Source organism: Cherax quadricarinatus, chromosome 40 (assembly GCF_038502225.1).
Source record: "Cherax quadricarinatus isolate ZL_2023a chromosome 40, ASM3850222v1, whole genome shotgun sequence".
NCBI classification, from domain to species: domain Eukaryota; kingdom Metazoa; phylum Arthropoda; class Malacostraca; order Decapoda; family Parastacidae; genus Cherax; species Cherax quadricarinatus.
The window spans coordinates 6355212-6383209 of NC_091331.1; the positions used below are offsets into that span (position 1 = coordinate 6355212).

A 27998-nucleotide genomic window follows, 5' to 3' on the forward strand; every position below is an offset into this window, starting at 1 on the left:
TGGTCATACAGCCTCTTCCCTTGATTATTATTATAATCAAAAAGAAGCGCTAAGCCACAAGGACTATACAGCCTCTTCCCTTGAGCCATGCCCGCCGTAGAGGATTCAAATGCCTGGGCCGAGGGGCTGTTCACTTTTTCAGATCACTTAAAGGACAAAGAAGGAAATACTGTTTTCTTTTGATACACTTTATACCAGTTACGGTCTAGGCGCAGCTGACACCCTCTTTAACTGATTATTCTCTTATTAACTCACTCATTACTGACACATATTATATATTCCTTTATTGAAATGCATAAAATAATTTTTACCACTAATTGAATACATGAATTTAATTTCAAATATAATGTGACTGTTAAGTATAGACCCTCGCCTGTGAAGGAAAGACACACGTTCCAGGCCAATGTTTCATTGGAAGACTTTTTTTGACTGTACTGTAGAGCGTCATCAAATCATGCCTTTATGCAGCTCTACACAAAGCAGCACGTTGTCCCAATAAAAATTTGCACTGCAACATGACTTTTCTTCACCATTATCAACAGTACCACATTAAGATCCATTCTTCGGCAGCTCTTTCTGTCTTAGATGTAATTATTGAACAATGCCTCGAAGTGTTCTTGGTGGCCTGAGGATGGCTTGGGGTTACCAGACTCAAGGATGAACTTCTCACACTCCTCCAGGGTAAATGTTCCTGATGCTATCTTTGCACCCGTCCCTAAGCCCCATGACAAATATCGATCCTGAAAACACAAAACATATATATATATATATATATATATATATATATATATATATATATATATATATATATATATATATATATATATATATATATATATATATATATATATATACATATATATATATATATATATATATATATATATATATATATGTATATATATATATATATATATATATATATATATATATATATATATGTATATATATATATATATATATATATATATATATATATATATATATATATATATATATAAGGCGAATGTAAGTGTGGTAATATATTAATTTGCTTTACATGAGTAAATAAACACCTGAAAACTCGTCCCACAAATAAAACAGTCAAATATAGTTTGGTTAAATTAAATTATATTACGTAAATTTTTAGCAGGTTACTAGGAAAGTTTTGATTTAAAATAAATTTAGTTAACCGATTTAGTCTGGAGAGGCAGCAACTCTGTCCCCGTGGCCTGGTTACAGACCGGGCCACGGGGGCGTTGATCCCCGAAATCCTCTCCAGGTATATTTCAGGTGATATTAAATCAACAGAACCAAATGGTACACCATTTTTCAAGTGTGACTTACATTGAGGGACTTCTTCAAGATGCCATCAGAAATGATCTTTGCAGCGTTTTTAAGTCCTCGTGCAAAGGTGTCCATAGCAGCAATGTGGGCGATGAAGAGGTCCTTCGGTTCTGTGGACTCACGACGAACCTTGGCGTCAAAGTTGAGGCCGCCGGGAGCAACACCACCCTGCATGTCAGGACACTGTTAATATTTGTGGATGCTCGATCCTCTGTTCGCTAATCAGCAGTCACGTTACCCCAGTGTAGAATAAATAACTATACTGTATTGATCACACTGTTCATATTTGTTAGTCTGCCTCTGTATTTCATATGAAATCCAAGGTGTTAGTCGACTGTTGTGGGTCGCATCCTGGGGGATGGTCAGATACCTACTCTGAGGAACTCAAATGTCTCTCAAATGACCTAATGTCTCACCCCGAGGAGATAAAATACGCCGTTGAACTGTTTTGAATTCAAAACGCATCATAATTTAACCTTCACATTTACCCGGCCATATTGTAATTATTAACACTGGGGTTCGTAAATATTTACGATAAGACAATGGAAGAGCATAACAAGGTCTAATCTACCTGCTCCACCACTGTCTTCATGACCATGGTACAGCTGCGAATGTCCATTGGGAACTGGTCAGTGTCCCATCCCAGGTCTGGAGAGCCAGTGTTGGCATCAATGCTGCCGAGCATGCCATACCTGAAACAAATTAAAGATTTTTGTTAATGGTACCGTAAACCATCGCCCCCACGGCCCGCTCTAGTACCAGGACTCATATATAAAAAAGAAAATATCAGAAGACTGAAAACTAATAAGGAAAAAATGCATACTAAACAAAAGTAAAAATTCATAAGTTTTACATGCCATGTTAAATGTTCATGAGATAGTGCATAAATACCGAGATGAATGAATCTCAGTGTATATACATTGAGAAGTGTACCTCTCGGCGCCCGTGCACTGAGAGGTGTGCGTCTCTCAGTGTATGTATGGTGAGAATGAACTTTAATCCATATTTAGTCAATAATACATTGCTGATTATTAGTGTACAGATGCACTGTTGTCTTAATGACCCATAAGCCAACTAATAGACATGTAGTGACATACGCTGATGCGAAGATAATATCATGTTCATAAGGATGACCAGCTAGAGTGGTGTGGTTGGGCTCTATGTTCAGCTTGAAATGTTGGGTGAGACCATACTGGTGCAGGAAGGACATTACTGTCTGAGCGTCATAGTCGTACTGGTGACGGGATGGCTCCTTCGGTTTAGGCTCAATCAGCAGTTGACCTTTGAAGCCAATCTTCTCCTTGTAGGCTAAACAGAAATATAGTTGAAGATATATATATATATATATATATATATATATATATATATATATATATATATATATATATATATATATATATATATATATATATATTCAACAAGTCGGCCGTCTCCCACCGAGGCAGGGTGACCCAAAAAAGGAAGAAAATCCCCAAAAAGAAAATACTTTCATCATCATTCAACACTTCACCACACTCGCACGTTATCACTGTTTTTGCAGAGGTGCTCAGAATACAACAGTTTAGAAGCATATACATATAAAGATACACAACATATCCCTCCAAACTGCCAATATCCCAAACCCCTCCTTTAAAGTGCAGGCATTGTACTTCCCATTTCCAGGACTCTCCGACTATATGAAAATAACCGGTTTCCCTGAATCCCTTCACTAAATATTACCCTGCTCACTCTCCAACAGATCGTCATGTCCCAAGTACCATTCGTCTCCATTCACTCCTAACACGTTCACGCACGCTTGCTGGAAGTCCAAGCCCCTTGCCCACAAAACCTCCTTTACCCCTTCTCTCCAACCCTTTCGAGGACGACCCCTACCCCGCCTTCCTTCCCCTATAGATTTATATGCTTTCCATGTCATTCTACTTTGATCCATATATATATATATATATATATATATATATATATATATATATATATATATATATATATATATATATATATATATCAAGCCATACCACGGGTGGGATTCGAACCCGCGGTCAGAGAGTCTCAAAACTCCAGACCGTCGCGTTAGCCACTGGACCAGCTAGCCACAATAAGTTTTGAGACTCTAACCGCGGGTTCAAATCCCGCCCGTGGTATGGTTTGTTTGTAATCGTGTCATTACGATTTCGTGAGTCATATATATATATATATACATATATATATATATATATATATATATATATATATATATATATATATATATATATATATATATATATATATATATATAAAGAACAAAGAAAAAAAAGTGCAGTAACACTATTAAAGATAATAGGACTTAAATCGTTTAAAGTTAACGACTCTCCTTGACTACAAAACCTTCTAAGACTAAGTTAATACATTAACTACCGATTTCAAGCGGTAATAACGTACGGGACCACACGGGAAATACGTCACTCTTTGTGACTGAGTTAGCCAACGTTAAATTTTTCACCAAATTTTCACCTACAACATTTGCATGCTTTCAAAACCATTATATGAATTTATATTACTGCCTGTGAAATCATTTGTAGCTCTCCTGAACAACAATTATCTTCCCACTGGAACAAAACTCATGTTCTAACCAATAACCATCTTGTAGAAGGCAGCCAGGTGGTCGAGATCAGCCTTAATATCTGTGCTGAGGAGGGAGTGGTAGCCCTCTCTGCCGCCCCAGAACACGAAGTTTTCAGCTCCAAGCTTCTTGGCCACCTCCAGACCTTTTTTTACTTGCGCAGCAGCATAGGCAGCTACGTGGGCATCACTGCTAGTCCCGGCCCCATGCATGTACCTTTGTGCAAATGAAGCAAATTCAAACTTTATTCTCTATAAGGATTACAATGTTGAGTTTATAGAATTTGGTTATTGTGTGGTTTACATGTAGTAAAATAATGATTACAGAGTGTACCACTAGAACACCTAGCATGGCTAGGCATTTCGGGCAGACTTAGTTTAATTCTTAATTTTAAAATATTACAAATTATGAGGTAAGTTGGTATTATGGCTAAGTGACTAAATACTAGTTTGAGAGTTTAGCAATGTGAATGATTTTGTTTTGGCACAGTACATACTTTCAGTATTGGAGTATCACAGGATTCATTATTTTAAGATTGAGATTAATATTTCTGTTTATGGTCAAATGGGTGAGTGAGTGTGTGAACCACCAGGTGGTATTCGTGTAGTTAGTTGACGGGGTGTATCAGGGAGATAAGATGTTTTCTAATGGTAGTTTTGAAGGTGATGAATGTGTCTGCAGTTCTAGAGTTCTCAGGTAGGGTGTTCCAGATTTTAGGGCCTTTGACATACATTGAATTTTTGTAAAGGTTTAGTCGGACACGGGGAATGTCGTAGAGATGTTTGTGTCTGGTGTTATGCCTGTGGGTTCTGTCACAACTATCAAGAAAGCGTTTTAGGTCAAGGTTGATATTGGAGTTTAAGGTCCTGTAGATGATGTAGATTGCACAGTAGTGTGTATGTACTGAACAGGGAGTAAGTTTAGATCTATGAAGAGTGGGGGGGTGTGTTGCCAGGGATGGGATTTAGTGATTATTCTTACTGCAGCTTTTTGTTGGGTTATTATTGGCTTTAGGTGTGTTACTGCAGTTGATCCCCAAGCACAAATAGCATAGGTGAGGTATGGATAAATAAGTGAGTGGTATAGTGTGAGAAGGGCATTTTGTGGCACGTAGTATCGTATCTTGGAGAGGATCCCAACTGTTTTGGATACTTTTTTGGTTATGTGTTGGATATGGGTGCTGAAATTCAGGTTGTTGTCAAGGTATAGGCCTAGGAATTTGCCCTCATTATGTCTGGTAATTAGAGTGTTGTCAATCTTAATGTTAATTTGTGGATCTCCTGCTCTGCTACCAAACATAATATAGTAGGTTTTGTCAGTGTTAAGCGTAAGTTTGTTGGCTGTCATCCAAGTCGATATTTTGATCAGCTCCTCGTTAACAATGGTGTTGAGGGTGGCAAGATCAGGGTGAGAGATGACATAAGTCGTGTCGTCAGCAAAGAGAATGGGTTTCAGGTGTTGGGATACGTTTGGAAGATCATTGATGTATATGAGGAAGAGCAGGGGACCAAGGACACTTCCCTGCGGAACTCCAAAGCACTGTAACCTTTCACTGTAAGATATACCGTGTTAAAAAATTTTCTGATATATATATAAGGCTTTATATACACAGTATAACGTAAATAGGCTCACTTCAAGACAGACTCAACTAATGACTCATCTTCCAGGGGAAAAAGTTGGCTCAAATTACACAAATTTTAATATGCATTATTTTTTATTTTGCATCGAAACTAAGCTGGCAGCCTTATCGAATTTTGTTCAAATTTATATCATATAAAGTAACTCGATTTACCCAGCCTGTCTAAGAATTTCCACATTATCATTGCTACTATAAGCTTCATGGGGAAGCGCTAAACCCGTAAGGGTCACACAACGCCTGTGGACAAGGAAAAGATCAAGACGATCCAAAGAAGGGAAGGGCAGCTTCAATTCCTTGGATCAGGAGACCTTCACCAGCACCAAGGCACTCCTATAAGAGAAGAATTTGCACAACGATGGTTAATTAACTGTTTTCAAAGACTTAAATTTATGTGTTGCAGTATTCATATAATAATAATCTTGGTTTTCATATTAGACAAAAGTGATTGTGCAAATTATCCTTGTTAGAATCCCCAAGATGGTACTGAATGACCGCCAGTGAATAAACAGAAGAATGACCGGGGATTTGAATTATGGTCAATACATACAACAGACCCAGCTCTGTTGTATGTGGTTTAATGCTTACAGCGTTGTCCCTGCATATGCATGAACCACAGTTCGAATCCCTTTCCATTCTTCGGCTTGTTTATCATTATGTTTTTAAAAAAGCCAAGCAGCAAACCCGTATGAGTGATGCAGTGGCTGCAGGAAGTACCTTGGGTGAGCAAAGAGATTGCAAGTGGCCCAGAGCAGTTTGACACCAGTCTTCTTCTGCAGTTCAGCAGCTAGCTCCACCAGCTGGTCCAGGAAGGTGTTGGTCTCAGCCAGTGTCTCACCCTCGGGAGCGATATCACGGTCATGGAATGTCCAATACTTGTTGCCTACATGAGAATGTGGTATTCGTGTATTAATAATTCAGTGAGAAATTAAATAACCTATTTTCCTAGTTTTAAAAAGCAGTTATTATTATTAATGTTGATCGTCCAATGTTACTAAAACATTTTCTCTAAGGAGAGGTACTGTAAAGGGTTAGGACAATTTTAACAAAGATATTTGTCTAAATTCATGTTGTTGGGGCAGGCTTTTTGGCGTCGTCATTAACTGCTTGATACACTACACATCTTAACTATCTCGAGTGTAACTCTGCCAGATGTCTGGAAATTTTCTGAAAGGCATTGTAATGGGTGTCCAGGGAAGATCAACCCATACCGTCCTATGCCATATATCTAAATTATTATTATTATTATTGTCAAAAAAATTGCGTAATCACTTCATTGTTCACAGCTTATTCATTCTTAATGTTGTATATTATTATTGCTACATTCTTGGGGGAACGCCAAACCTGTGACGATCATACTGCTCATGGGAAATAGGAATAAGGTTTGTTCCGAGGAGTGGATGGGTTGCTATAATTCTTTGTATCAAGTCCTTCACCCACATCAAGACAAGAAGGGTGAAGTCTGTAAAATGTCTTACGCCTGATACCGTTAGTCTCGCCCATTTAAATCTTTCCTAGCATGTGCTGTATGATAAGATTTCGTTCGTATTTTTAACCCCGGAGGGTTAGCCACCCAGGATAACCCAAGAAAGTCAGTGCGTTATCGAGGACTGTCTAACTTATTTCCATTGGGGTCCTTAATCTTGTCCCCCAGGATGCGACCCACACCAGTCGACTAACACCCAGGTACCTATTTGCTGCTAGGTGAACAGGACAACAGGTGTAAGGAAACGTGTCGAAATGTTTCCACCCGCCGGGAATCGAATCCGGGCTCTCCGTGTGTGAAGCGGGAGCTTTAGCCACCAGGCCACCCATATGCCTGATATTATTAATTTAAACTGCTTGGAAGTATTGAAACATATCTTGCATAAATATTATGCAGCTTACCCAGTGGTGGTATTTTATTTGTCATTAGAAATAAGAAAATTTCTCCTGACTCCGGTGTTAGTCATGTGATGACGTACTAAATGGAGCTTTTAATCATATATCCGAGACCTTCCGCTGGCTTACCCGTCCATCACGTTATATAAAAAAGATCACGTTATAAGATAAAACAGTAGGCCTTGCACACCACACACAGCAAGGGTACACCTCAGAGAGAAGTCGCTTACCCAGTTTGGAGAAGAATTCAAAAGCAGCACGAAGCCGACGTTTTGCATTGTCCACGGAGTCAGTACCGTCCTCCCAGGGACGCTGGATAGTCGAAGCACCGAAGGGATCCATACCTAAGAAGTAAATTAGGTCAGATTAGTGACTAATCGTCTATATTAAATGTCATTCAATTTTATAAATGATATACATCACATGGAAATTAAGCATTTATTTATAATGGGAGTTTATAAAGACTTTTTTCGACTTAGGCCTGATGCTATTATTATAAGGGTAGAGAACTAAACCTGTAGGGTTCATACATCACGTGGGGCAGGGAAGGCAATCAGGTTGGATACAAGAAAACGGAGAACAGTCCCATTTTATTGGATCAAGAGCCCTCTCACCGGCATCAAGGAAATTTTATTATTAATTCTCCCTATTTTAAATAATTTATTATCACAAAATATAGCTACACGTATACCACAAACACACATTCAGTTTAGTAAAATCATACTTCAACATAATGTTCACAGTGTGGCATCAATTAAATTATATACAGCTGCAAGTTAATGTTCACCAGCTCCACGGAAGGAGTGCCAGTAGCAGACTGAGAAGCGTAGCCATTCCTCCATGGTCTTGCCCAGAATCTCCTCCTTGGCATTGTAATGATGGAATACCAGTGTCTCGCTGGGACCGGCATCTGGTTTGTATTCAATTTTCCCAATTCCTGGATGAAAAAAAAATAATAATATAACACATGGAATATCTTTTTCATGTCAAATTGCTTACTTAAAAAATTACCTTGACTGTATACGTATATACATACATACATATATATATATATATATATATATATATATATACATATATATATATATATATATATATATATATATATATATATATATATATATATATATATATGTCGTGCCGAATATGTAAAACTGGTCAATTAGCAAGAACTCATTTAAAATTTAGTCCTTTCTAAAATTTTCTCTTATACGTTTAAAGATATATTTTTTTCATTAATGTTGATGTAAAAAAATTTAATTTTGCACCAAAAGGAACTTAGAAAACTTACCTAACCTTATTATAACAAGAACAATTTATTTTAGCCTAACCCTACTAAATATATTTTAGATTTGTTTACAATAATTTAATACTAAACAAACACAGTGAAATATATTTTTTTCGTTAGGTTCAGAATGATTTTGGCGAAATTATTGCATACACAAATTTTCACTTGTCCTATATGGCAAGATGAACGTTGCTATTTAAGCCAAGATCGCAAGTTCTGCCTATTCGGCACGACATATATATATATATTTGAATGGTGGTGGTGCGGGGTGCCTTCCACCGTTGGCCCACATTCTGAGAGAAACTGCGGCAGGTGACAGACCCGCACTGCGCTACTCTGAGAAAACCTTCCCCTCACTCCTTCAGTTGCTGCCTTGCAACACTGCATAGCTTCTGATGACGCACTGAGAAGTCTGAAAGTACTTGAACTAAAGATTTCCATCCCATGTGGCTTCTCTTGCATAGTTAAGATCGCCTGTCTGCGATTGTTTGCATAATATATATATATAATATATATATATATATATATATATATATATATATATATATATATATATATATATATATATATATACATATATATATATATATATATATATATATATATATATATATATATATATATATATATATATATATATATATATATATATATATATATATATGTCGTGCCGAATAGGCAGAACTTGCGATCTTGGCTTAAATAGCAACGGTCATCTTGCCATATAGGACAAGTGAAAATTTGTGTATGCAATAATTTCGCCAAAATCATTCTGAACCTAACGAGAAAAATATATTTCACTGTGTTTGTTTAGTATTAAATTACTGTAAACAAATCTAAAATATATTTAGTTGGGTTAGGGTAAAATAAATTGCTCTTGTTATAATAAGGTTAGGTAAGTTTTCTAAGATTCTTTTGGTGCAAAATTAAAAAAAAATATATTAACATTAATGAAAAAATATATCTTTAAACGTATAAGAGAACATTTTAGAAAGGACTTAATTTTAAATGAGTTCTTGCTAATTGACCAGTTTTACATATTCGGCACGACATATTATATATATATATATATATATATATATATATATATATATATATATATATATATATATATATATATATATATATATATATATATATGTATATATATATATATATATATATATATATATATATATATATATATATATATATATATATATATATATATATATATATATATATATATATATATATATATATATATATATATATATATATATATATATATATATATATATATATATATATATATATATATATATATATATATATATTATGAACACATCGGCCGATTCCCACCAAAGCAGGGTGGCCCAAAAAAGAAAAACTTTCAGCATTCACTCCATCACTGTCTTGCCAGAAGGGTGCTTTACACTACAGTTTATAAAACATTAACACACACACACACACGCATATATATATATATATATATATATATATATATATATATATATATATATATATATATATATATATATATATATATATATATATATATCTCGTCCCACAACAAAGCAACGCCTGACGCGCGACGACACCCGACTCATAAGAAAAGAGGAACACTGTAGCAGGCCTGTTGACCCAATTAATGTTCCTCTTCTCTTATGAGTCGGGTGTCGTAGCGCGTCAGGTGTTGCTTTGTTGTGGGACGCGGTGGTGAAGGGTGGCCTCAACCCTTTATATGTCTTCCTTTGATGTATTGTTTTTATAGCTCCTTGATAATGTGAGAAGAAACGAAAGCGCTTGGAATTTCACTATTCATTCACAGTGGTTGTTTTGCATATTTTGATATCACCTGTTTATTGTGATGTTATTGCATATATATATATATATATATATATATATATATATATATATATATATATATATATATATATATATATATATATATATATATATATATATATATATATATATATCAATAACAACACTGCGACTAGCCAAGGACTCGAACCTATGCTGTTTTGGCCCGCCTCATGGTGAGCGAAAACCTCATGACGCTCTAGTCTAACCTAAAGGGCCACCGATTATTATTATTATTATTATTATTATTGTGCACCTGTGTTTATATTTTATTACTGTGAAGAGTAAACCTTTGCGTCCTGTATGGGGTGAGTCATGGTGTTGTCAGGACCGTGTCAGCTAATAACCTCGTGCTCAAACCTCTATCATCCACCTTCTTCACCCTTCAAGGTCTCCCATCCCTCCACCCTCCTGTCCACTACATAGATAAACAACTGATAAAGAAATCCATCGATTTTGCTCGGTTCACAATCTCAACTCTTCTTAGAATGTCGTCTCAACACAGTTCCTAAGTTACCAATAGCTTTCCTATTACCGTTGGTAAATCGTGGCTCAAGTGGTAGAACCTTCGTGTTAAAATTGAAAGATCCAGATTTAAACCCGGGGCAAGTGGAGTCAATGGGCATGTTTCCCTTACACATGTTACCTCTGTTTACTGAGAAATGAGTAGATACCTGGGTGCTAATAGTGTTGTAGGTCGCATCCTGTGGAAGTGTAATGAAGGACATTAATAAAAATGAGTCACATTGCTGCGATTTGTTTGGTTATCCTGGTTGGCTGACACAAACAGCTTGATCGACCAGGCCGGTGACTCCCGAAAGCGACTCGAGGTAACCTTCATATAATCTACAAATCTTCCAGATATTCCGAATAAAATCTACACCTGCACTCTTCGGGAGCTATGAGTAGCTAAAATACCAATAAATTATGAGGACTTAGACGCATTAGCAAAACATACATCTTTATCGAAAACGTTTCGCCAGTGTCAGGGGCCCAAGACTATTCAACTGCCTCCCAGCATATATAAGGGGGGATTACCAATAGACCCCTGGCTGTTTTCAAGATGGATAGGCACCTAAAATCAGTACCTGACCAGCCGGGCTGTGGTTTGTACGTCGCTTTACGTGCGGCCAGCAGTAACAGCTTGGTTGATCAAGCCCTGATCCACCGATAGACCTGCTCACAGACCGGGCCGCGGGAGCGTTGACCCCCGAAACTCTCTCCAGATATACTCCAAGTAACCAAAATTTCTTTGTTTTTTTTAGTTCAATATAGAGATCATACATGAAAAGTACTATTATTATTATTATTATAATCATGGAGGAGCGCTAAACCCGTAGGACTATACAGCGCATCTGGGGGGCGGTGGAAGGTATTCAGGCTCAATTCAGGGAACCGGAGCACAGATCCAATTCCCTAGATCAAGAACCCCTCACCAGCATCAAGGAACCTCCCTTGAGGGGTGAAAAGTAGTAGAATGAGGTAATCAGACCCTCAGCTTGGAAGTCGGTGGTCAGCATTCTAACCTTCACCAAGACTAGGATGCTGATCACCGATTTGCAGGATGACTGACTGACTGCCTGACTGACTGCCTCATCTTTCACTGTTTTCTGCGTAAAGTTCTGCAAGGCTGAAGGGGTCAGTAGGGCAAATTTCCGCGCGCGCTCACCGAAAAATCGAAAAAATATGGAAATTGAGTTATATATACTGAAAAAGAGCTCAACTCTTTGGCAACACAATGGTACCAGAATGAATGTTCTACGACGTTTCTACAAGAAATTATAGTTATTTATATCAGGTATGGTGACGGCGATGTTGGTACCGAGTCTGCTCACGGCCCATATATATTTCGGAGTTGTTTCCTTGTTTTTTATCGCCTTTTCTTGCATTATTCTTTCTAATATAATAACTGACTATTTGGCATCATAAAACAGTAGGCGGGACTTATCCGCAGACTGAGCGACAGCTGGGAACCAGATGGGAACGCTCGGCAGTGTTCCAGCGCCTGAGGTGCCAGCCAGGAATCGCCCATTATTACGCTTATATATCAACTCTACGGCTTATTTGTCTATCAGAATTGATCTAATATGATATAATAAACACTCTAAATAACATACAAACATGTTATATACTCTAGACTGAATAAAATAGGCCATAATATGGCCTAGAGATTATCGGGAATATTTCGATATAAAAGTGTAACTGGTTACCCTGTCGTCTCTGAGTAAGAGAAAACGGTGTTTAGAGGCTAACTGCACTAGAACATCAGTTTACTAAGAAATACACCCAAACAAACGCGATTTTCGCGAATTTTTTTTTTTTTTTTTTGAGACGGGGGCCGGCCGGCGCTCTCGGCCGTTATCTCGGAAGAAACTTATTCACCTAATGGCCAAGCTTCTCGCTTTATTACTGAATTAAATGGAATATAATACTCACAAAAGTTGTAGAATAATGATTTCTCCGTTTTTCGGTGACCAAATTTTGGAAATATTCCAAATACTTTGGGAGTTATGTGGGAGTAAAGGGCAGATTTTTTTGCAATATTCCAGGAACTAACAAACTTTATTTTTTTGTGAAATAAAGATAAGTTTATTTAGAGAAAAGGGCTCAACGAATATTAGTATAAGCATTGTTCTCTCGGCACCAAGTGTCCAAACAACCTTATGTAGTCCCATATAAGAGAAAGTTTGGCCACAAGGGCATTTTCAGTAAATCAGTCATTTCTCAATTGTTGTTTGAGGTATATTTTTGATAAATATTTTCAAGAAAGAGTGAAACGACTTTGTCTTGTGTACCAAAACTGGAGAAAATCGGACAGATTAGATTAGATTAGATTTTGCCACCGAAGTGGCTAGTTTATTGTGCACCCCATATCCATCCTGTGGACGGTAGCGCGAGAGCATATGGATACACAAAAGGCCTAGGAACTAGGCCCCCAAAGGGTTAACAGGAATACATATGGATTTATATCTACATATCTATAGTTCACTTATCTGTTACAAGCAAATTTAGGAAATTTGCTTAGTATATCTGGTATCTTATTTTCATTAATAAGATATCTTGACATGTCACATAGGTTATTATACTGTCTGTCTCTGTATTCCTCAATAAGTGGACAATTAAGCACATAGTGTTCAAGAGAATGACCATATGCCTGATCACATAATTTACATTTAGTTTGATCATCATCTGTGTGTCTCCCAAACTGCCAGAAGTACTTGTAACCAAGCCTAAGCCTGGCCACTACAACATCAGTCAGTCTGTTCACATTGCAAGTTGCTCCATAAACATACTTATCTACGTTCATGTTATCATAGTGGGTTATAGATCTACTCAGGCTTCTAACTGCATTCCTATAACAATCATTTTCATTATTTACTTCTCTCCTAATATTATTCCTAATGCTAGACACAGTTATACCAAAGTTATATTCTACATTCTCCTTCTCGATACTCTTCTTGGCTAACATATCAACTTTATCATGAAGGAGTAATCCAATGTGTGATGGGATCCATAGCAATTGTACATTAATTCCTTTGTCCCTAATTTTTGAGTATCTATACCTGGCTTCCCCAATGAGCATGTTGTTGGAGTCATTATATGAGCCAAGAGCCTTCAATGATGACATAGAATCAGTAATGATGATAGAGTCAAGCTCAGTGTCATAGGTTAGCTTTAGCGCCATTAGGATTGCAAACAATTCAGTTTGCAGTGTAGACGCCCAGTTGTTAATTCTTATGCCTAACTCAACAAATTTATTATCGTTCTTAACTAGGGAGGTGGCAACAAGAGCAGATGCAGCCCTGCCAGAAGACTCCTGTTTAGATCCATCAGTGTATATAACTTGTGATAACTTGTTACTACCAGCTAGGTGAGAAATTTCTTCTTGAGCAGTTGCTCTAACAAGAGATTTAAGGAAGGGATTACTAGCAATGAGCTTCTTGGGAGGAACTTGTAGGTATGTGATATTAAATGAACACATCTTCCATGGAGGGGTGAAATGCTCTTGTTGCCTACAGTGATACAGTTCATGCAGGTTATAAAACTTAATGCAATTGCACGTTTTCACAATCCATTTAGATCTGTGTGTATTTACCTCTAGACACTTGGTAAGATTCACTGTGACAGTGTCTGGTTCGTTTCTCAACATTCTAATACCGAGTACAGTGTTAATTTCAACAATCCTATCACTGATACTAGAAATACCAAGCTCCTTCCTCATGTTAAGAACTTTTGTAGATCTGGGACAGCCAAGAATAATCCTGAGAGCTTCATTTTGCATTAACTCCAAGGGTCGGAGAGAACTTTCTCTAGCTAATATCAACATGGGAGCAGCATAATCAATTAAGGACCTAACATAGGCTATGTACATCATTCTCACGATTCTCACATTTGCACCATAGTTGGGATTGTAGCCAGCAACAGCTTTGAGAGCATTTAGCCTAGCTTTACATTTCTTGTTTAGTTGTGGTATAGTGGATTTGTTAAAGGGTACATCTACACCAAGATATCTGTAAGTTTTAACGTAGCTAATGATTTCACCCTGCAAATAGATGGGTGGGGGATGTCGTTTGCTTGTTAATATCTTAGTTTTAGAGGAAGATATTATGAGGCCTAGTCGATTACAAATTGCTTGAACTTCATTAAGAATGGTATTCATCTTCTTATGCCCTGTTGTATGGATCATGATATCATCAGCATAGCTTATAGCTATATGTTTAGGTGAGGCAGGTAGAGCATTTAGGAGAGCATTAATCAGAATATTAAATAGCATGGGACTAAGAACTCCTCCCTGCGGTGTACCTAAAGACATTTCTTTAGAATCACTTCTGAAGCCTTGGTAAAGGACAGAGGATACTCTATTTGACAGGTATCCTATTATCCAGCAGAGTAAGCTACCACCAATATTCATTTTGGCTAGTTCATGTAGTATAACGGTTCTGTTCGCAATATCAAATGCAGATTTTAGATCAAGAAAAGTGGTAAAACTAGTAGAGGTGTGTGCAGTGAGAAAGGTGGAAATACAGTTCTGCACACTTTTACCTTTCATGAATCCATAGAGGTAGGGGGAAAGTTGATGTCTGATTCTGTAGTACAGTCTGTTAAGCATCATTCTTTCAAAAGTTTTACAAAGACAACTAGTTAAGGAGATCGGCCTAAATGTATCAGGCTGTTGGGGCTTAGGGATAGGCACAATGAGACTATTGGTCCAGGAAGTAGGAAGAACGCCCTCAATGTAACTGAGATTATACAGTGCCAACAAAGGGTTATCAGGCACGTGCCTTAGAGTTCTGAGAATATCATAGGTTATACCATCCTCTCCAGGAGCAGTTGATCGACCTTTGGTTAATGCATTATCTAATTCATATTCGGTAAAGAGGCAATCACTCTCATCAATATTTTGGCTCATAAAATTAATCAGTTTCAACATTTCTTCAGAAGTACTCTCTAAATTTTTTCTAATATGAGATGGAAGGCTTTCATGCCTGGATGTTTTGGACCAGTCATTTATGAGGTCATTTGCTTTTTCAAGAGGAAAGGGATGAGCAACATTGCCAGTCTTTTTCCTGGTTATTTTATTTATACCTTTCCAAGCCAAACTCAAAGGGGTGGACCTATTTAATCCACTAACAAACTGTTCCCATTCCTGTTGCCTAAGTTCTTCCTTTCTATTCCTTGCATTTGTTAGTGCAGCTTGGAACGTTCTGAGCAGGTCTGGGGTTCTACATTCACGGTATGCTTTACCAATCCTCCTAGCTGCATGTGTTAGATTGCGCAGCTGTGGATCATTATAGTATTTACATTGGTTTTTATTGTTATTTATAGTGGAGGGTTTTTGTTTCCTATTCCTGCCCACTTGATCTGTGAGAACACTCTCAATAGTGGTAATTAAATCATCATTAAATTTTTGTGTGCCAATGGGCTCGTAATTCTTATACCATTGATCCAAGTGGTTAATAAAGTTGTCTCTGTGTTCTGGTTTGAGAATAAGTTTCCTCCTTCTGTATTTAGCTCCTTGATTGCTGGAGATGTGATCAAGATTGACAGTTGTTAGTCTTGGGAAGTGATCAGATAGAAGATCATCAACTATGACAGAGTCATGCATCGTATATGATGTATTAAATCCAAGACACAGATCTAGTATGCCACCATATATGTGAGTAGGCTCAGTAGTGCCCACAATTCGAACATTATCATGCTCATTTAGCAATCTCACTAGTTTAGTTCCATTGGTGTTTGTTATAGACCCACCAATATTCTTATGTCTGGCATTAAAATCTCCAAGAATGATGGTAGGTTCACTATTGATGCGATCTGGTAAAGCATCAGGTCGAAGCTGGTTCGCTGGGGCATAGAGATTAAAAATGTTTATGGAAAAATCGCCTGCATATACTTTGACACCATGATACTGCATGTTAACGGACAGTAAACAACAGAGTTACAGATTTTGCCCTACTGCCCCCTGAAAGACTGATGACATCACCTACTTCATTCATATACCATCTCTGTATTGAATTGCAAAAGCCACTGGCTGGCGAAACGTCTTCACCAGAGACCTAAGTATGCTTGTGTCTAATTCCTCATCTCGACGACAATGTAGTAATATACTAATATATTTTGCTGGTCATTTTCTGCAAAGAGAACAAATATAACTTAATACAATGATTATTGCTTATTAAGTTCATTAGCTTAATTAGGAGCCCAGTGCAGTTGTGTGACTAGCCTCCCCAGCAACACTGCCTTCCCCAGCAACACTGCCTTCCCCAGCAACACTGCCTTCCCCAGCAACACTGCCTTCCCCAGCAACACTGCCTTCCAACAGCAATACTGCCTTCCCACAGCAACACTGCCTTCCCCAGCAACACTGCCTTCCAACAGCAATACTGCCTTCCCACAGCAACACTGCCTTCCCCAGCAACACTGCCTTCCCCAGCAACACTGCCTTCCAACAGCAATACTGCCTTCCCACAGCAACACTGCCTTCCCCAGCAACACTGCCTTCCCCAGCAACACTGCCTTCCCCAGCAACACTGCCTTCCCCAGCAACACTGCCTTCCCCAGCAACACTGCCTTCCCCAGCAACACTGCTTTTCCCAGCAACACTGCCTTCCCCAGCAACACTGCCTTCCCCAGCAACACTGCCTTCCCCAGCAATACTGCCTTCCCCAGCAACACTGCCTTCCCCAGCAACACTGCCTTCCCACAGCAACACTGCCTTCCCACAGCAACACTGCCTTCCCACAGCAACACTGCCTTCCCACAGCAACACTGCCTTCCCACAGCAACACTGCCTTCCCCAGCAACACTGCCTTCCCCAGCAACACTGCCTTCCCCAGCAACACTGCCTTCCCCAGCACCACTGCCTTCCCCAGCACCACTGCCTTCCCAGCAACACTGCCTTCCCCAGCAACACTGCCTTTCCCAGCAACACTGCCTTCCCCAGCAACACTGCCTTCCCCAGCAACACTGCCTTTCCCAGCAACACTGCCTTCTTCAGCAACACTGCCTTCCCCAGCAACACTGCCTTCCCCAGCAACGCTGCCTTCCCCAGCAACACTGGCTTCCCCAGCAACACTGCCTTCCCCAGCAACACTGCCTTCCCCAGCAACACTGCCTTCCAACAGCAATACTGCCTTCCCACAGCAACACTGCCTTCCCCAGCAAAACTGCCTTCTCCAGCAACACTGCCTTCCCACAGCAACACTGCCTTCCCACAGCAACACTGCCTTCCCCAGCAGCTCTGCCTTCCCCAGCAACACTGCCTTCCCCAGCAACACTGCCTTCCCCAGCAACACTGCCTTCCCACAGCAACACTGCCTTCCCACAGCAACACTGCCTTCCCACAGCAACACTGCCTTCCCCAGCAGTACTGCCTTCCCCAGCAACACTGCCTTCCCCAGCAGCTCTGCCTTCCCCAGCAACACTGCCTTCCCCAGCAACACTGCCTTCCCACAGCAACACTGCCTTCCCACAGCAACACTGCCTTCCCACAGCAACACTGCCTTCCCACAGCAACACTGCCTTCCCCAGCAGTACTGCCTTCCCCAGCAACACTGCCTTCCCCAGCAACACTGCCTTCCCACAGCAACACTGCCTTCCCACAGCAACACTGCCTTCCCACAGCAACACTGCCTTCCCACAGCAACACTGCCTTCCCCAGCAACACTGCCTTCCCCAGCAACACTGCCTTTCCCAGCAACACTGCCTTTTTCAATTCAAAGTTTATTCTCTATAATGATTACAATGTTGAATTTACACAGAATTTGGTTGTTGTGTGGTTTACATGTAGTTAAATAATGATTACAGAGTGTACCACTAGAACGCCTAGCATGGCTAGGCATTTCGGGCAGACTTAGTTTAATTCTTCATTTTAAAATATTACAAATTATGAGGTAAGTTGGTAAGTGACTAAATACTAGCTTGTGAGTTTAGCAATGTGAATGCTTTTGTTTTGGCACAGTACATACTTTCAGTATTGGAGTATCATAGGATTCATTATTTTAAGATTGAGATTAATATTTCTGTTTATGGTCAAATGGGTGAGTGTAAGTGTGAACCACCAGGTGGTATTCGTGTAGTTAGTTGATGGGGTTTATCAGGGAGATAAGATGTTTTCTAATGGTAGTTTTGAAGGTGATGAATGTGTCTGCAGTTCTAGAGTTCTCAGGTAGGGTGTTCCAGATTTTAGGGCCTTTGACATACATTGAATTTTTGTAAAGGTTTAGTCGGACATGGGGAATGTCGTAGAGATGTTTGTGTCTGGTGTTATGCCTGTGGGTTCTGTCACAACTATCAAGAAAACGTTTTAGGTCAAGGTTGATATTGGAGTTTAAGGTCCTGTAGATGTAGATTGCACAGTAGTAAGTGTGGATGTACTGAACAGGGAGTAAGTTTAGATCTATGAAGAGTGGGGGGGTGTGTTGCAAGGGATGGGATTTAGTGATTATTCTTACTGCAGCTTTTTGTTGGGTTATTATTGGCTTTAGGTGTGTTGCTGCAGTTGATCCCCAAGCACAAATAGCATAGGTGAGGTATGGATAAATAAGTGAGTGGTATAGTGTGAGAAGAGCATTTTGCGGCACGTAGTATCGTATCTTGGAGAGGATCCCAACTGTTTTGGATACTTTTTTGGTTATGTGTTGGATATGGGTGCTGAAATTCAGGTTGTTGTCAAGGTATAGGCCTAGGAATTTGCCCTCATTATGTCTGGTAATTAGAGTGTTGTCGATCTTAATGTTAATTTGTGGATCTCCTGCTCTGCTACCAAACATAATATAGTAGGTTTTGTCAGTGTTAAGCGTAAGTTTATTGGCTGTCATCCAAGTCGATATTTTGATCAGCTCCTCGTTAACAATGGTGTTGAGGGTGGCAAGATTAGGGTGAGAGATGACATAAGTCGTGTCGTCAGCAAAGTTGTTAGTTAGTTTAATATGTTTATTATGCATCCCATACCCATCCTGTGGGCGGTAGTCAAAAGATTACAGAGGTACATAATTGGTCCAGGGACTGGACTCCAAAGTTTTGATAGCTGAGCAAGTTACAGAGGTAATGAACTCACAATTTACAAAGGTAATGAACTCACAATTTACAAAGGTAATGAACTCACAATTTACAAAGGCAATGAACTCCAGGTAGGTCTGGTCACAATCATGACAAGTTACAAAGGTATTTACAGATTACAGAGGTGCGTAATGGGTCCAGGGACTGGGCCCCCAAAGTTTTGATAGCTGAACTAGGTACAAAGGTAATGAGCTCACAAGTTACAAAGGTAATGAATTCTGTAAGAATGGTTACTTACGTTTATACATGCTACAATCATGAACAAATTATAGATTAATGAGCAATTCACACTTCCACACCCGGTCACAACTGTAATGAGTTATTGGTGCAAATATTGATTGTTGAGTCACACACACACCACACACATACACACACACACACACACACACACACACACACACACACACACACACACACACACACACACACACACACACACACACACACACACCGGTAGCAACCGGTGAAGAGGCGGGGCCAGGAGCTAGGACTCGACCCCTGCAACCACAAATAGGTGAGTACAACTAGGTGAGTACACACACACACACACACACACACACACACACACACACACACACACACACACACACACACACACACACACACACACACACACACTTTAGTTTAATATCTTTATTATGCACCCCATACCCATCCTATGGGCGGTAGTCAAAAGATTACAAAGGTACATAATGGGTCCAGTGACTGGACCCCAAAGTTATGATAGCTGAACTAGTTACAAAGGTAATGAACTCCAGGTAGATCTGGTCACAATCATGGCAAGTTACAGAGGTAATGAATCAGCCTCACTCCTATACATGGTTACATCATGAGCAAATTACAAAGTAATGAGCCACTGATACGTCCACACCTGGTCACAATTGTAATGAGTTATAAATACAAATATTAAGTGGATCATACACCCACACTAGCGCGCGCGCGCACATACACACACGAGGGCGCACGCACGGACATGTGCACACGAGCGTACAAATATATGCATACACACAAGGACGCACACCCACCCACCCACACACACACACACACACACACACACACACCAACACCCACACACACACCCACACACACCCCCTCACACACACCCACACACACACACCCACACACGCGCACACACACCCACACACGCACACACACACCCACAGAAGTAAGACAAGAGAGAGAGGGGTGGGTTGATTGCATCTTCTTGGACTGCAAGAAGGCCTTTGACACAGTTCCTCACAAGAGATTAGTGCAGAAGCTAGAGCATCAGGCGCATATAACAGGAAGGGCACTGCAATGGATCAGAGAATACCTGACAGGGAGGCAACAACGAGTCATGGTACGTAATGATGTATCACAGTGGGCACCTGTGACGAGCGGGGTCCCACAGGGGTCGGTCCTAGGACCAGTGCTATTTTTGGTATATGTGAACGACATGACGGAAGGGTTAGACTCAGAAGTGTCCCTGTTTGCAGATGATGTGAAGTTAATGAGGAGAATTAAATCTGATGAGGACCAGGCAGGACTTCAAAGAGACCTGGACAGACTGGACACCTGGTCCAGCAAATGGCTTCTCGAATTTAATCCTGCCAAATGCAAAGTCATGAAGATGGGGGAGGGGCACAGAAGACCACAGACAGAGTATAGGCTAGGTGGCCAAAGACTGCAAACCTCACTCAAGGAGAAAGATCTTGGGGTGAGTATAACACCGAGCATGTCTCCGGAAGCACACATCAATCAGATAACTGCTGCAGCATATGGGCGCCTGGCAAACCTGAGAACAGCATTCCGATACCTTAGTAAGGAATCATTCAAGACACTGTACACCGTGTATGTCAGGCCCATACTGGAGTATGCAGCACCTGTTTGGAACCCGCACTTGATAAAGCACGTCAAGAAACTAGAGAAAGTACAAAGGTTTGCGACAAGGTTAGTTCCAGAGCTAAGGGGAATGTCCTATGAGGAAAGATTAAGGGAAATCGGCCTGACCACACTGGAGGACAGGAGGGTCAGGGGAGACATGATAACGACATATAAAATACTGCGTGGAATAGACAAGGTGGACAAAGACAGGATGTTCCAGGGAGGGGACACAGAAACAAGAGGCCACAATTGGAAGTTGAAGACACAAATGAGTCAGAGAGATAGTAGGAAGTATTTCTTCAGTCATAGAGTTGTAAGGCAGTGGAATAGCCTAGAAAATGACGTAGTGGAGGCAGGAACCATACACAGTTTTAAGACGAGGTTTGATAAAGCTCATGGAGCGGGGAGAGAGAGGGCCTAGTAGCAACCGGTGAAGAGGCGGGGCCAGGAGCTAGGACTCGACCCCTGCAACCACAAATAGGTGAGTACGTCAGCAAAGAGAATGGGTTTCAGGTGTTGGGATACGTTTGGAAGATCATTGATGTATGTGAGGAAGAGCAGGGGACCAAGGACACTTCCCTGCGGAACTCCAGTATCAAGTGGCCGTGTTGTTGATGCTGTGTCTTTAATGGTATCATACTGATACCTATTAGTAAGGTAAGATTTGAAATAAGCAAGCGCATGGCCTCTTATACCGTAATGGTCAAGTTTGTGGAGTAGGATGTCGTGGTCTACTGTGTCAAAAGCTTTTCTTAGGTCAATAAAAATTCCTAGTGGATATTCCTTATTTTCCAATGCTGTGTAAAGCAGATCTAGCATTTTTATGATTGCATCATTAGTGCTTTTATTTTTCCTAAATCCAAATTGGCAGGGGTTGAGTATGTTTTGTGCTGTTATAAATGAATATAGTCTCCTGTGCACGAGTTTCTCAAAGATTTTGGATAGCAATGGTAAGTTTGATATTGGCCTATAGTTGTTTAAGTCTGTAGGGTCACCACCTTTATGTATTGGTGTAACCCTTGCCATCTTGAGTAGTTTCGGGAAGGTGCTAGTTTCTAGTGACTTGTTAAAAAGTAATGAAATAGCATGCGAAAGGATATGGGCCGCTCGCTTGTACAGTAATGGTGGGACATTAGACAGATTCCCTGAGTTGTTTTTAAGTGACTTTATAATCTCGGTGACTTCCGAGGGCTCAGTTGGTGCAAGATAGAGGGAACTTGGGAAATTCCCATCTAGGTAGTCCCCGGCATGGGCATTAGTATGTGGGATTTTATTGGCGAGATTAGATTCTATGGTTGAGAAGAAGTCGTTTATCTTGTTAGCTGTGTCAGCGGGATGTAGTGGTGTTTCATTAGGTTTAGTTAGGACAATATTATTGTTTTTTTTCAGTTTGTGGGTCCCTAGAATCTGAGAGAGTGTTTTCCAGGTCTTTTTTATATCTCCTCTAGTGTCTGTGAATCTACTGGAGTAGTATAGCTGTTTGGCTTTCTTTATTACTTTGGTGAGAACTGATGAATAGTGTTTAAGAATATCTTTGTGTATTAAGCCCTGTCTATATTGCTTTTCATATTGGTGTTTCTTGTCAATGGATTTCAGAATGGTGCTGGTTAGCCATGGGCAACCAAGCCGTTTGTTTGTGATCTGTTTCGTTTTTATAGGACAATGTTTGTTGTATAGTCTAAGTAATTTGTTAAGAAAAATGTCTGTCCAGTCATCAATACCATTGGCCTTGGAGAATTCTGTAGGCCAGTCAACAATCTCTAGGTCAGTTGTGAACTTCCTTATTGAGGCCTCGTCATGGAGTCTAAATGAGACTTTGTTGTATTCAAGTGGTGGTTTATTAATGTTTGTCAGGAGGAAGGTAGTGTAGTGGTCTGTAGTGCTATCTGTGATTATCCCTGATTTAAGGGGGGCTAGTATATTGGTCCATATGTGGTCTATTATGGTTGCACTTGTCTCAGTGAGCCTGGTTGGTTTAGTTATTGTTGGTATGAGAAGTGTGTTGTTCATATTGTTGATGAAATCAGTTACAGGCTGATCATCTAGTAAGCCAAGGTTGATGTTGAAGTCTCCAGCTAAGAGAAGGTGGTGCTTATTCATTTGTCTGTTTGTTATTAGTGACTTTAATTTCTCACTGAAATTTGGGATGTTTGTGTGAGGTATCCGGTAAATGGCACCGATTGTTATAGGTGTCTTAAGGTTTTTTACAGTAAAATTAGCAAAAATGTATTCCCCATATTCATCACTAAAGCAAGTGGTGCTAATACAAGATAATTGGTTAGAGTAATAGATTGCAATACCACCCCCAACTTGGTTTGGTCTGCAGTTGTGAATTGCTGTGTATCCTGGTAGAGGGTAGATATCTATTGTGTCCTGCTTAAGCCAGGTCTCAGTAAGAATAATGCAGGAGAAGGGTGTCTTTAGTGATTCAAGGAGTGCCAGGAGGTCATCATAGTGTTTGCTTAAGGACCTGATGTTGTAGTTAAGTACTGATAGGCTTTTAGCATTGTTTAGGATAGTGCTGGCTTGTGATGCTGTGTAATAAAGGCAGTTACTTTCCAATAGGTTTTGATTGGGTGTCAGATTATGGAGGTTTAGATCAGGGTCAACGTGATCAATCATCTTCTAGGTTTAAATTATGGTTATTTATATCCTGAGTTATGTGTTGAGTTCTAGTACTGATATCTGTAGTGGTGGGAAGCTTGGATAAGTATATAGCTAGAGTATTTTGGTCATATATAGTATAGTCACTACTACACATAATGAAGTTGATGTTGTCTATGTGTTGTGCTGGAATGAACTAAAGTACAACTAGGTATAAACTAGTAATATAAAAATACAAATTTAAAATAGAACAAGACTCTCACTTGTAATTGCACTAAGGTCTAATATAATGACTTTTGTGGAGTCTATGTTTTGAGCTAGAATGAGCTATAGTACAACTAGATTTAATCTAGCAACACTGCCTTCCCCAGCAACATTGCCTTCCCCAGCAACGCTGCCTTCCCCAGCAACACTGCCTTCCCCAGCACCACTGCCTTCCCCAGCAACACTGCCTTCCACCACCACCACAGATACATACTCCTGCAAACTACAATGTTTCATGGTGCTGTTGCTTACCCACTGCCCTGGAAAAAGTGTTGCAGCTAAGTATTTTAAATTGTGGTTTGTGTGGCCTACCCAAACTTGAAACAAGGAAACTATTTTTAAGTTTACAGGAACCACAACAGAAATCGAATCGAAATATGATCAGAGCCCTGCTGAGGCGGGGAGAGAGAAGGATGGAAATGAGTGATGGTAATAAACGGACGGATGGACGGATGGGAGGATGGATGGATGGATGGATGGATGGATGGATGGATGGGAGGATGGATGGATGGATGGATGGGAGGATGGATGGATGGATGGATGGATAGGGGTGTGTGGAAAGGGGGTTACATTTTACGTTATCACGAAATTCAAGTGGGGCAGATACTGCACTGCCCAGCACTCGCACACATGTATACTTGAAAGTTGCCTACATGCATACTCCTGCGGCAGGTGTGGGTATATGCATTAATTTCATGGAGTGACATGACATTGGGTATTGGGATATAAACAATTAAGGTAGTAAATTAATATAAAAGGTAAGCGCTAAACTCATATGGATTATACAGAGCATGGGAAATGGAAGGCAATCAATTTTGTTCCAAGGAAATTGAGGATAGGTCTAGTTGCTTAGATCAAGAGCCCCTCAACGGTATCAAGGCAGCTCATTCTGGCATCAAAAAGCTTAAACGTTCGCAAATCAATGTTCCATATTTTTTCTTGGCCACCTCATTGCCAGAAGTAACGTTGCCATTTTTGAAGTTTGCTTACTTTTGGTTAAATTATACTGTTATATAATTATGTGACTAGAATGTCTGCCCTGAACCTCTCTCTGCGAGTGCGTCACCAATGAGGCATAACAAGCTCAACTGTACAGTATACAACTCAAGGTCAGTGATATCAACGCTTCTCAAGGTCAACATCAACGCTTCTCAAGGTCAATATCAACGCTTCTCAAGGTCAATATCAACGCTTTTCAAGGTCAATATCAACGCTTCTCAAGGTCAATATCAACGCTTCTTAAGGTCAATAATATCAACGCATCTCAACGTTAATATCAACGCCTCTCAAGGTCAGTGATATCAACGCCTCTAGGTCAATGATATCAACGCTTCTCAAGGTCAGTGATATCAACGCTTCTCAAGGTCAATGATATCAACGCTTCTCAAGGTCAATGATATCAACGCTTCTCAAGGTCAATGATATCAACGCCTCTCAAGATCAGTGACAACGCCTCTCAAGGTCAATGATATCAACGCTTCTCAGTCAGTGATATCAACGCTTCTCAAGGTCAATATCAACGCACCTCAGGTCAATCATATCAACACACCTCAAAGTCAATCACATCAACACACCTCAAGGTCGATCAGGTTACGATTGATTAATTAAGCAGTTATGCTTATTGGCAGCCTCTGCTATGGCACTGATAACAAGCACTCCCACAGTGACATATATCGAGCAGTGCAGATAACATATGAACAAGTATAACCTTGAAACCTTAATTTATATATATTCATATTATTTAAATTCTTGCTGAGTCTAGTCAGTTTTGTCAGGTTTATATCAGAAGGAAAGATGGCAAGGCATGAAGAGGTTAGCAGGTAATGAATTGGCACAGTGTATGTGTAGGAAAGAAGTGAAAAATAGAAGTGAGGGATGGGAGTCAGGGCTTGTTTAGGTTACTTGTGTACGTGGCAGTTAGGTGTAGCATCTCCAAGGGAAAACAGTGTAAAATGTAAGGAATAAACACAAACCACCACTAACATATAGTGTAGCAGAGTACAGGGACGTAAAATTATAATATGAATAATGCAGGCATGAAGCATGTTGTGACAAAGTTCGTAACACCTTACTAAAATATGCAGGATTTTCTACAAATACTTAAGGACAATTTGTAAAGGTAGTGATGTGTGAATATTGCAACAACCCAGGATGGAGCTGATATTATCAATGACTTGTCAAGTATTGGGCTGCAATCGTGTTCATGACTAAGGCCACTAACAAGATAGTGCTGCCCTATCTACTCGCCTCTCGGCGCAAAATCTAAAATACGTCAACATCACGTATAAAGCTGTGATAAAAAATGAACCATACATACTCACCAGGGAAAAACTCTTTCAGTGCTGTGGTAGTCATGGTAGCCAAAAAATGTCGGGGTGATACCAAAAACTACGTCCACAAGACCCCGAGTCCAGCGCACCACTGACATGTACAGTGGCTCAGACGTCTGGGAGACCATCCATTACTCCCCCTCCCTCCCTTTCCCAAGCACTTCAAACCTCTCTCTCTCACGAGGTATGCATGTGATGAGTGGGGTTCCACAAGGATCAGTCCTAGATCAATGCAGTTTCTTGTTTACGTGACTGACATGACAAGGGATAGTCAGAGGTATCCCTGTTCTCAGACAACAAAACTAATGGAGAGAATACAAACGGATGAGGATCAGGAAAGGCTGCAAATGGATCTGGACAGGCTACAGGCGTGGTCGGACATGTGGCTCCTGGAATTTAACCCCACCAAGTGCAAAGTTTTAGGCTCGGGGAAGATGCAATGGTTGCAAACCTCACACAAGGAGGACCTAGGGGTGAGATTAATTGATGTTGGTTCGCCGGTACTTCCGGCCCGGGTCTTCTCCAGATGGCGACCCGGCTAGGGGTGAGTATCACACAGAGCATAATCCCTGAGGCGCACATCAGCCAAATAACCTCTGCAGCAAATGCGCATCTGGCATATCTAAGAATAGTTTTTTTAACATCTAAGTAAAGATTTATTCACAACACTACACCTTGTACGTCAGACCCATATTGGAGTATGCAGCACCAGTATGGAATCCACACCTGGTCAAACATATCAAGAAATTGGAGAAAATACAGAGGTTTGTTATGAGATTAAATCCAGAGCTAAGGGGTATCCTG

The 27998-nt window shown here is 40.0% G+C and overlaps 1 protein-coding gene across 1 annotated transcript; it reads right to left on the bottom strand.

Annotated features, from left to right (window-relative positions):
* Positions 1-172: 172 nt before the first annotated feature.
* Positions 173-27343, bottom strand: LOC128687158 (uncharacterized). Its single transcript, XM_070092667.1, has 9 exons — positions 27186-27343; positions 8227-8376; positions 7670-7783; positions 6276-6441; positions 3933-4138; positions 2424-2634; positions 1898-2018; positions 1327-1494; positions 173-740 (listed from the first exon to the last, which is right to left on the bottom strand). Exons 1-9 carry the CDS (start codon positions 27217-27219, stop codon positions 582-584), a joined length of 1329 nt encoding a protein of 442 aa, XP_069948768.1. The 5' UTR covers positions 27220-27343; the 3' UTR covers positions 173-581.
* Positions 27344-27998: the final 655 nt, after the last annotated feature.